Source organism: Plecotus auritus, assembly GCF_963455305.1.
Source record: "Plecotus auritus genome assembly, chromosome: 3".
Classification (NCBI taxonomy): domain Eukaryota; kingdom Metazoa; phylum Chordata; class Mammalia; order Chiroptera; family Vespertilionidae; genus Plecotus; species Plecotus auritus.
The window spans coordinates 118,377,441-118,389,629 of NC_137772.1; the positions used below are offsets into that span (position 1 = coordinate 118,377,441).

A 12,189-nucleotide genomic window follows, 5' to 3' on the forward strand; every position below is an offset into this window, starting at 1 on the left:
CGGGACCCTTCAATCCGCAGGCCGACGCTCTATCCACTGAGCCAAACCGGTTAGGGCGAGGATATGTTTTTCATGGATGAGAGGAGAGAGAGAGAGAGAGAGAGAGAGAGAGAGAGAGAGAGAGAGAGAGAGAGAGAGAGAAACCTTGATGTGAGAGAGAAACACTGATTTCTTGCCCCCTTCCCCCATTTCTCAACTGGGGATGGAGCCTGCAACCTGGACTTGTGCCCTGACTAGGAATCGAACTGGCAACATTTCGATGTACGGGGGTGACTCTGAACCAACTGAGCCACATCAGGAATAGCTAAATTAATTATTTTTACAACCATGAAAGACAGTTTTCTTAAATTGCTCTTTAGAATTGTTTGTTTTGTACTTGAAGTCACCTGGTGTTTTGTTTGTTTTCTAAATATATTTTTATTGATTTCAGAGAGGAAGGGAGAGGGAGAGATAGAAATATCAATGATGAGAGAAAATCATTGATTGGCTGCCTCCTGCACACCCCACACTAGGGATTAAGCCTGAAACCCAGGCATGTGCCCTGACTGGAAATTGAACAGTGACTTCCTGGTTCATAGGTTGACACTCAACCAGAGCCACACTGGTTGGGCCATTTCTCATTTTAAATGACTACTTTGCATCTTTTGGATACTCCGAGGCCTGGGGAATTTCTCCTATTAGAGTCTTGATTTTTCTGTTGCCTTTGGTGGCTTGTGCCTGAGGCCAAGATTGGATATACCCACTTAGGTCTTGGAATAGGAAGGGAGCAACATGACAAATATCTTGAGTAATTTTTGCTGACTTTCAAAACATCACTTGCTATAACATTTTTTAAAAATTTTTTATCTGTTTAAGGATATTTGTATTGATTTCAGAGAGGGAGTGAGAGATAAACATTGATTGGCTGCCTCCTGCACGCTCCCTAATGGGGATCGATCTCACAACCCGGGCATGTGCCCTTGACCAGAATTGAACTCAGGACCCTTCAGTCTGCAGGCTGAAACTCTTATCCATTTAGCCAAACCCACTAGGGCACTTGCTGTAAAATTTAGAAACAATGTTTTAAAAAACAAATGTTTTTGTGCTCAGAATAACTTCCTATGTAATAAAAGGCTAATATGCAAAGTGTCCCCCCTACTGGGAGTTCCACCAGGAGGCGGGGCCCTCCAGCCAACCACATGTGGCACCTCCCCCCAGCCAGCCCCACCCCTGATCCGCCCCCCCCCCCCACCTCAATTGGGGGCAGGACTAGCCAGCCAACCTCCCATATCCCCTCTCCCTGGCTGGCCTGGCCTGATCAATCCCAATCGGGGTGGGTCAGCTGGACCCCACCTATGCACGAATTCATGCACCAGGCCTCTAGTGATTTATAAATGTGGTTGGTTCCTGTGTAATAAGGAATTTGACCCAAATAGAGGTAAACAAACACTTTCCCAAATGATAGGAATGTCTGTTACTCATGAAGGGCCCTAGGCCATATCAGCCTAACCTGGAGACAGGAGCTGGGGACTGACTTCAACCAGGTGGTCAGTAATTCAGTCATTCATGGGAATGCCATGAAGCCTCAATACAAACTAGACACTGACACTCACACATGGGTGCTGGGATTGTAAAACCTCCAGTGGAAGCTTCCTGTTTGGGACTCTGTGCACTCTTTCTTGTCTGGCTCTAATTTGTACCCTTTCCCTGTAATAACTGAGTATAATTGCCCTTAGTGAGTTCTGTGAGGCTTTCTAGCAAATTACTGAACATAAGGCTGGTTTGGGAAGCTCCTGAACTTGCAGTTGTTGTCAGGGGTCTTGGGCAGACATGATTGTCTTCGGGACTATGCCTTAATTTTGCAGTTTTCTGAGTGGTATCCCAAGAAGTAATTGTGTCTGGTCATCAGTTCGTACAAAAACACTGAACTTTTCTACCTCCCTATGTTTTACTTTTCTTCTCTTTTTCCTAGTTGTCCCTTTCATATCTCTTTATATGCCCCCCCCCTTTTTTTTTAAGATCAATCCTATAACACCTAAGAGCCTTAGGTCATCTAAACAGTGATTTTCAAGTACAAAAAGATCTGTTACACAGATAATTGTGAAATGTTTGCACATGGCCATTGGAGTACCAGAAGAAAGCAAAATGTCTTTAAATACTTAATGGTAAAATTTTCCTTCAGCAAGGAATTATGAAAATCTCATTTGTAAAAAATGAATACCTTTAAAGGAAAACTCTGCAGTTGTTAAACTGTAATTCAGTGGACTACCTCTGTAGATGTTTAATCTCATTTAAATATGTTTGTTTTCTCTTTTTAAAAAGGTCACTTTCTGTTTGTATCTTTGCTGTGAGATAAACATTTTTAAATTGTTATTTGATGGGAAGAAGTACTTTTACTTTTTATCTGCAGGTCATAGACAATTTGTGAGATGAGTGACTTGGAAGATGACGATGTCCCCCAGCTTTCTTCCCATGCCTTAGCAGCTCTCCAGGAATTCTATGCTGAGAAGAAGCAATGTGCCTACCCAGGTGGGGATGACAAATACAATGTTGGGAGAATAGAAGAGAATTGGGTGAGTAAATGCATTCCATATATATTCGGAAATATTGGTGTGGAACCTGTTCTGGACCTAGTTCAGTGTTTGTCTATATCCCACCTTATACCCAAAACTTTGTCACCTGTCATTCGGGAGCTGATAACCTATTTGGGGAACTAGGACAGAAAGCTGTCCAGGGATATTTTAAGATGGCATAAATGCGGATTTTCCTGATCATGAACTTTCAAGCTTGTTGATGATCAGTGGATGGGACTTTTCAGACAGGGGAATAGCATGTCATGTCCAACACAAAGATATGACTCCTGTATGCAGGTGCATTCTATTTGTTTTTATAGATAGAACTCGGCAGTCCTGTAGAAAGGGAAAAATATCATGGTAGTAAATGGGGTAACTGAACGTAAACATGTAATGAAACATTAATGAAAGGGAGTTCAGTTGATATTAATAGTTTCTGGTGCATAGTGTGTATTTTAATTATATGGTCCAAATAAAAATAGGAAATGAAAGAGAAAAAATTGAGTTGAGGGAAACTTCTAACCTAAGCTCAGATGTAAAGATTTAAATTATTTGCAGGAGATAGTTGAGAATTAGATGAAGCTTAAATTTTCTGTGACTCCCCTAGATAATAGATTTGTCTTTCTTCTTCCCTTTGCAACTAGAATGAAGCTTTGTATGTTGGTGTGTTTTCTACAGTCTTTTACATTTTATGTCAAGTTTGGGTTTCTTATATAAAATTTTTCTATTTACCACCTGTTTGAAACTGACTGTGATGAAAATATTTCTTTCCATTACTTTGAATGTTCCATCTATGCAAAGCTTCTTTCCCACTGTTTGCTTCTTTGTATTTGTCTTCTAGCTTGGTGCATCTGTAAATAGAAAGCATCAGACACCTGAAGAACTGCAATATTCTTGAGTCATCTTTCTCTTTTCCTTCTGCTTAATTTTTAAATACTATGTACTCTGTTCTGATTCTAAAAGTAATCTATACAAAATATATGAACAAAAAAGTAAAAGTTAGTTCTACCTGGTTGGGTGGCTCAGTAGGTTGGACTGTTATCCTGTACACCTAAAGGTTGAGGGTTCAATTACTGGTTAGGGCACATTGCAGGTTCGATCCCTTGTTGGGGCATGTTCGGGAGTCAATCAATCAATGTTTCTTTCTCACATAGATGTTTCTCTGTCCCTCTTTCTCTCCCTTCCTCTCTCTCTAACATCAATAAACATATCCTCTGGTAAAGATTTTTTTAAAAAGTCCTAATTCCACTACCTAGAATTAACAATTCTTATAATTTTGAGACTTTTCAATTATTTCCAATTACAGTTGACATTCAATATTTTATTAGTTTTAGGTATGCAAGCATAGTGGTTAGACATTTATGTAACTTACAAAGTGATTACCCCAATAAATCTAGTACTTACCTGGCATCATACATAGTTATTACAATATTGTTGACGATTCCCTATGCTGTACTTTACATCCCTGTGACTATTTTTTAACTGTTAATTTGTGCTTCTTTTTTTTTTCATTTGAAAAAATATTTAAATCATTTATTGCCGTTAAGTTACAGCATTTCAGAATACACACTGCATGGAAATGGATGCTTTTCAGACCCTGGGGGTGAGATCTTAAGGATGTAGCCAACTGTGAGTTGTCTCATGGTCATTACAGAACAAGAGTTCTGAGCACTCAGTTTCTAAGAGTCACAGACTTTGTTCTCTTCCGTTGCTCGATCAGTAAATTCTAACAGATAACAAACACTGCTTCAAAGAAAGCATCGCTGGGAATCACGGAAATGACTGCCTGTGTGACTACTCGTTTGGCGGAGGAGGGGAGTAGTCAGTACTTGGAGGCAGCCCCGGCGGTTCAGGAGCTCAGAGGCTCTCGCTGTCTTGGTGGAAATGGTTGGGTTAGTAAAAACAGTGCTCAGCGGGTCTTCCTCAACAGGACCGTCCTGATGACGGAGCCGGTGGCTCAGTAGCGGGCAGAGCCTCCCTACCAGCGCCAGCCCCTCCCTGCCCGTGGTTACGCTGATGCCTTCTTATTCATCTTGTGTTTGATGAGCCACCCGCCCTGGATGAGATGGGCCCCACGAACAGGAGCCAGTTGAGAGGCTGCACCTTGTAGGCAAATCTCATGAACATCAGAGAGTATCAGCAGAGGGCGAACGTCATCTGCCCACTGATAATCTCCGGAGACTTTTTCATGTCATTGATGGTGGCAATGGGGAGACCCCAGTTGGTTACTGGGCCCCAGAAGTGCGTGCTCAAGAGGTAGTCCCACAAATCCTTGTCTGGACATAGTCCGCCACCTTCCACACCAGCGCGCCTGCCTTGGCAGTGTCCGACGCAGGCTGCCCTCGCCGCTGCTCCTCAGAGCCCTACAGTCCCGGCCCAGCGGACAGAGGGGACACCCAATTTGTGCTTTTTAATTCCCTCAGATTTTTCACCCAGCCCCCTGAACCCTCTCCCATCTGACAACCATGAGTTCCTTCTCTATATCTATGAGTCTATTTCTGTTTTGTTGGTTCATTTATTTTGTTCCTTAGGTTCCACATACAAGTGAAATCATATGGTATTTGTCTTTCTCTGTCTGACTTACCTCACTTAGCATGATACCCTCTAGGTCCATCCATATGAATCACAGATGATATTGTTATCAGTGAAAGTGAGGTATCCCTTTCCTCACTGAGTGCTTGGGTTTGGATCCTTATGTTACCTTGAAAAAAAGAATTTTCCGAGACCTGCATGGGAGGATGAGTGATTTTTGTGTGGAATTATATCCCTGGGTTTGTAAAGTCCCATTTCCCTTAATTCAGTCCTAGAAGATGTGCAGCTGAGGATTCAATAAAGGTAGAAGCAAAACCAGTGTCCAAAGTTGCTGTTCCATATTGTAGCTGGGTGTAGCACTAGTGTCGTTGAAGTCCATTAGAGCAGGGTGAATGTGGGAGAGGGAAAGCCCTGCAAGCCTGGAGTCAAGTGCGAGCAAGCAAGAGCAAGAGAGCGAGCTCCTTTGTTTAGGAGATTAAATATCTCAAATCTTTCTGTGCTTGCAGTGGCCATACCTACTCTGGCCAATGACCTGCTCCCAGGTGTGACTGACAGACAAGTACCTTCCCTATTTCACCCACACTTTACTGGGATTGTGGCTGTTCTCCACCTGTCCAGTCCCTTTCCCCATTGATCTGCGGGGAATAGACCTGAGTAATATTAAACTGCAGCTTCCTGGCAAAAGTTGTACAAATGACATGCCTATATTATTTGGCCTTCCCTTTGTTCCTTTCCTTTGATTTATAACTGGCTTAATTACAATAGTATCATTAAGATTTCATTTTTTAAAAATACGTTTTTATTGATTTTTAGCGAGAGAAAGGGAGAGGGGGAGCGGGATAGAAACATCAGTGATGTGAGAGAATCATTTACTACCTCCTGCACATCCCCTACAGGGGATTGAGCCCACAGCCTGAGCATGCGACCTGACCAGGATTCAAACCATGACCTCCTGGTTCATGGGTCGATGCTCAACCACTGAGCAATACCAGCTGGGTAAGATTTCATTTTTTTTTATGGCTGAGTATTATGCCATTGTTTATAGGCATTTATCTTCTTTATTATCTATTGATGGGCACCTAGGTTGCTTCCATATTTTGGCTGTTGTAAATAATGATGCATTGAATATATGGATGCATATAGCTTTCAAATTAGTGTAACACATTGATTAAGACTAAGATTTTTATTTTTTTTAAATGATGCAAGGACAGCTAAAACACATCACTGTGCTCTGACAAAAATGTGGGAGAAGGGCAGCTCAGTAGCCAACCACCAGAAAACTCTACTGCCTCCCAAATCAAGTGAAGCAGAAGCCCTGCATACTTCATCCCCCGGAGGATTTTCCTCCAGCTTTTCTATAGGCAAAGAGGGAATCAGAGCTTTGAGTTTTTTCAGAAGCTAAGAATGGTTAGACATGGACATGTAGACATAAATGTAGACATAGACATGAGTTCATAAGTACAGATATCCAAATTAATATGTATATTTCATCTTTGGAAACATTTTTTCTCGGTATTTTCTAGGTAAACATATAACATGCAGATAGTAGCAGTTTTACTTCTTTATTGACTATTATTTTCTTGTGTTAATGCAAATGTTGAGTAATATATTGAAAGCAGACATTCTTGCCTATTCCTAATCATATGGGGAAAATGTTAGGTCTCTCACTCTCTGAGTATATTGGCTGTTGTTGTTTTCTAGATGTCCTTGGTAAGTTTGAAGGAGTTCCCAACTCCTAATTTGCTAAGAGTTTTGTTTTAAGCCCAAGTGCCCATCAGCAGATGAGTGGATAAAAAATGTGTGGTACATTTATGCCATGGAATACTATGCAGCAGAAAAAAGAAGAATCTCTTACCCTTTGAGACAGCATGGAGGGACCTGGAGAGTATCACGTTAAGTGAAGTAAGTCAGTCAGAGAAAGACAAGTATCACATGATCTCACTCATATGTGGAATCTAAGTAACAAAATAAACTGATGAATGGAGTGGATGCAGAGACATGGAAGCATGGAACAGAGTGCGGAATCTCAGAGGGAAGGCAGGGGAGTGTGGGTGGGTGGGAGCCAATTAACCAAGGACCTTGTATGCATATATGCATGGCCCATGGCCACAGACAGTGGGGCAGTGAGGACCTGAGGTGTGGGGCAGGGGTGGACTGCAGGGGGCCAATGGGAAAAGGGGGACATGTAATACTTCCAACAATAAAGAATTATTTTTTAAAAAATATTTTTTTAATTATAAAGGGGTGTTGAATTTTGTTAAATGCTTTTCTTTTTGTGTTTATTGAAATGATCATGTGTTTTTTGGAAATATTTAAATTCTGGGTTTATGAGATATCAGTGTACACTGGCAACATACACCACTGTCATTCAGGGGAGAAATGGGCCTCTTGCATTGTAGATGAATCCACTTTTTCCATTAAAATAAGACAATTTATAAATGTGAGTAGATAATTAAGGCTCACTAGAAATTTAAAAGGAAATATTCAGCATGAAGAGAAGGAACCCCATGGGGAAAAAAACAACATTCCCCTATGGGAAAAACAAGTAATTCACTAAACATTCCTCAGGTAAAGATAGGAGGCCATAGAAAAGGGGTATAGCTTGGGCATCTCTGTGGTGGTGTTTAACACATTCTCCAATCCTCTATATTTGTGATCCCAATAGTTGCTATTTGAATCTATAGGCTTAATCAAATTCAAGTTTAGTGTGTTCTTTCATCAGGAGAAACATTGACTGCTTGTCTTCTTTTGTGGTATGAGCAGCCAGTGGTACCCAGTGCATCCATTCCATACTTAGTTAGGGCCTTCTATTTTTTTTTTCTTTTCTTTTTCTTTTCTTTTTTTAATATATCTTATTGATTTTTTTTACAGAGAGGAAGGGAGAGAGATAGAGAGCTAGAAACATCGACGAGAGAGAAACATCGATCAGCTGCCTCCTGCACACTCCCCACTGGGGATGTGCCCACAACCAAGGCACATACCCCTGACTGGAATCAAACCTGGGACCCCTGAGTCCGCAGGCCGATGCTCTATCCACTGAGCCAAACCAGTTAGGGCTTAAATTTTATTTTTCAATTACAGTTTACATTCAGTGTGCTAGTTTCAGAATGATGGTTAGACAGTCATATGGTTTACATAGTGGTCCCTCCAATATTTTGAATACCTGGCACCATACCTAGTTATTATTGGCTACATTCCTATGCTCTACTTGACATCCCCGTAACTATTTTGTGACTACTAATTTGTATTTCTTTTTTTTAATTTAATTTTTTTAAAATAAATCTTTATTCAGATTATTACAATTATTTCTCCTTTTTCCCCCCATAGCTCCCCTCCACCCAGTTCCCTCCCCACCTTCTGCCCTTACCTCCCCCCCACTGTCCTCATCCATAGGTGTATGATTTTTGTCCAGTCTCTTCATGAACCCCCCATACCCCTTTCCCCCTGAGAATTATCAGTGCACTCCCTTTCTATGCCCCTGATTCTATTATATTCACCAGATTATTCTGTTCCTTAGGTTTTTAATTCACTTGACTTTTAGGTTCACTTGTTGAGAGATATGTATTTGTTGTTCATAATTTTTATCTTTACCCTTTTCTTCTTCCTCTTCTTTAAGAATACGTTTCAGCATTTCATATAATACTGGTTTGGTGGTGATGAACTCCTTCAGCTTTTTCTTATCTGTGAAGCTCTTTATCTGCCCTTCAATTCTGAATGATAGCTTTGCTGGGTAGAGTAATCTTGGTTGTAGGTTCTTGCTATTCATCACATTGAAAATTTCTTGCCACTCCCGTCTGGCCTGCATAGTTTCTGTTGAGAAATCAGCCGACAGTCATATGGGTGCTCCCTTGTAGGTAGGTAACTGTTTTTCTCTTGCTGCTTTTAAGATTCTCTCTTTGTCTTTTGCTCTTGGCATTTTAATTATGATGTGTCCTGGTGTGGTCCTCTTTGGATTCCTTTAGTTTGGGGTTCTGTGTGCTTCCTGGACTTGTAAGTCTATTTCTTTCACCAGGTGGGGGAAGTTTTCGGTCATTATTTCTTCAAATAGGTTTTCAGTATCTTGCTCTCTCTCTTCTTCTGGCACCCCCATAATTCTGATGTTGGTATGCTTGAAGTTGTCCCAGAGTTTTCTTACACTATCTTCAACTTTTTGGATTTTTTTTTTTTGCTTTTTGCTTTTTCAGTTGAGTGTTTTTTGCTTCTTTGTATTTCAATTCTTTGACTTGATTTTTGTGTTCCTCTTGTCTGTTTTTGGGTCTCTGTATAATATTTTTTATTTCAGTCAGTGTATGTTTAATTTCTAGTTGGTCCTTTTTCATATCTTCGAAGGTCTCGTTATACTTATCGGCCTTTTCTAGGATATTCTTAAAAAGCCTTATAACCGTGGTTTTGAATTCTATATCCAGTCGTTTGTTTTCCTCCATTTCTTTCGTTTGTGATCTGATTCTTTGACGCCACATTTCACTGCTTCCCTGAGTTGGTAAGGTAGATTTGTGTGCTAGGTTTCCAATATGGCCCAGTGGGTCGGCCTCCCCAGTTAACCTGAGGTGGACACTCTTGGTGCACCCCTTTGTGGACTGTGTGTACAGCCTTGTTGTAATTAAGTCTTTATTGTTGTTGGTATCACTGGGAAGAATTGACCTCCAGGCCGGTTGGCTGTAAGGATCAGCTGTGTCTATGCTGGGAGAAGTTCAGTGCTGGAGACAGCCTTATAGGATTAGACTTGCCAAATTGCAATAGCCTCTGTGCTCAGCTTGGATGGGGTGGAGTCTCAGTCTTGGCTTCCCGTCAGCCTTGCCCTTGCGCGCACGTGTGCGCCTTCAGACCTCTGCCTTCCCGGCTCCCCGAATCTCCGCCCGAGAGTCCAGACTCCCCCCACAAGAGCGTGGGTCCCCAGGGGCTCGCCTGGAACCAGGTTTCAGTGCAGTCAGAACTTGGGCCCAGTGCAGTCAGGAGCCTCTGACTCCCTTCCACTAGGGAAAGCCTGTGGCAACCTCCGCAGCCTTTGTGCGCACTGGCACGCGTGCGCTTTCAGTCCTCTGCCTTCCCCGGCTCCCGAGTCTCTGCCCGAGAGTCCAGATTCCTCCCACAAGAGCGTGGGTCCCCAGGGGCTCGCCTGGAACCAGGGTTCAGTGCAGTCAGAACTGGGGCCCAGTGCAGTCAGGAGCCTCCGACTCCCTTCCACTAGGGAAAGCCTGTGGTAACCTCCGCAGCCTTTGTGCGCACTGGCACGCGCACGCTTTCAGTCCTCCGCCTTCCCTGGCTCCCGAGTCTCCGCCCGAGAGTCCAGACTCCCCCTGTAAGAGCGTGGGTCCCCAGGGGCTCTCCCGGAACTGGGGTTCAGTGCAGTCAGAACTTGGGTTCAGTGCGGTCGGGGGCTTCCTTCCCCCTTCCGCCAGAGAAAGTCAGCCAGGCTCTCAGCCGCCCTTCCTCTTTGCACGCACAAAGACCCTTTGCCGTACCTCCAATTCTCTGTGAGCTTTTCTCTTTCCTTCTAGTTGTAGAATTTTCACTCAGCCAGCTTTCCTGTGGTTCTGGATGGTGTCCGTTCTGTCTTTTAGTTGTAGTTTTGAAATTGTTGTGTGAGGCAGCAGTTTAGGTGCTTACCTATGCCGCCATCTTGGTTTCTCCTAATTTGTATTTCTTAATATGTTCACCCTTTTCACCCAGTCCCCTAACTCTCCCACCCCTCTGGAAACCATCAGTTTGTTCTCTATGTCTATCAGTCTTTTTCTATTTTGTTTTATTCATTTATTTTGCTCTATAGATTCCACATATAAGTGAGATCATACGGTATTTTTCTTTCTTTGTCTGACATTTCACTTAGCATAATACCTTCTAGGTCTATTCATGCTGTTGCAAATGGTAAGATTTCATTTTAAAAAAAATAAAACTATGTTTTATTGATTTTTAGAGAGAGAAAAACATCAATGTGAGAGAGAAACATCCATCAACTGCCTACTATATGCAACCTGAACCTGCAGCCTGGGCATGTACCCTTATTAGGATTCAAACTGGCAACTTTTCAATGCACGGGATGATGCTCAACAACTGAGCCACACCGTCCAGGGCAGATTTCATTCTTTTTTATGGCTGAGTAATATTCTGTTATAGATATGTACCACAGTTTTTTTTTATCCACTCGTCTTGGCCACTTAATGTGAGAGAGAAACACCCATCTGCTGCCTCCTGCATGTCCCCACTGGGTATCGAGCCTTGCAACTGGGCATGTGCCCTGACCGGGAATTGAATCAGTGGCATTTTGGTGCATGGAATGACACTCAACTCACTGAGCAACACTGGCCAGGGCCTCTGCCCACTTTTTAATTGGATTGTTTGGTGTTTTTTTTTATGTTGAGTTGTATTACTTCTTTATAAATGTTGGATATTAACCCCTTACTGGATGTATCATTGGCAAATATCTTTTCCCATTCAGTAGGTTGTTTTTTCATTTTGTTGAAAGTTTCCTTTACTGTGCAAAAACTTTTTAGTTTGATAGAGTCCCATTTGTTTATTTTTTCTTTGGTTTCCTTTGCCCAAGGAGGTATATCATAAAATATATGGCTCAAAGGAATGTCCGAGATTTTAACTGCCTATGTTTTCTTCTAGGACTTTTATGGTTTTGAGTCTTACATTTGAGTCTTTAATCCATTTTGAGTTTATTTTTGTATACAATGTAAGCAGATGGTTTAGTTTCAGTTTTTTGCATATATCTGTTCATTTTTCCCAGCACCATTTGTTGAATAGACTGTCTTTACCGAATTGTATGTTCTTGCCTCCTTTGTCATATATTAAGTGGCATGTAAGTGTGGTTTTATTTCTGGGCTCTCTATTCTGTTTCATTGATCTATGTGTCTGTTTTGATTACTATAGCATTGTAGTATAGTTTGATATCAGGTAATATGACACCTCCAACTTTGCTCTCCTTTCTCAAGATTGCTGTGGCTATTTGGATCTTTTGTAGTTCCACATAAATTTTTAGATGATTTTTTCTAGTTCTGTAGAGTACACCATTGGTATTTTTTTTTAAATATATTTTATTGATTTTTTACAGAGAGGAAGGGAGAGGGATAGAGAGTTAGAAACATCGATGAGAGAGAGACAT

General features: G+C 41.7%; 1 protein-coding gene and 1 pseudogene across 3 annotated transcripts in view; one reads left to right on the forward strand and one right to left on the reverse strand.

Annotated features, from left to right (window-relative positions):
- The window catches only part of EEF1AKMT1 (EEF1A lysine methyltransferase 1), a 39,113-nt gene that overhangs the window by 9,620 nt on the left and 17,304 nt on the right, over positions 1-12,189 (forward strand). For both annotated transcript variants that reach the window (XM_080662120.1, XM_080662119.1), the window contains exon 2: positions 2,390-2,552. In XM_080662120.1, the coding sequence (XP_080518246.1) occupies positions 2,409-2,552 (144 nt within the window). In that variant the 5' untranslated portion in view covers positions 2,390-2,408. The remainder of the gene's footprint in view (positions 1-2,389; positions 2,553-12,189) is intronic.
- On the reverse strand, positions 4,561-4,919 carry LOC308244845 (mitochondrial pyruvate carrier 1-like; annotated as a pseudogene). Its single transcript has one exon. The product of its transcript is annotated as a mitochondrial pyruvate carrier 1-like (transcript).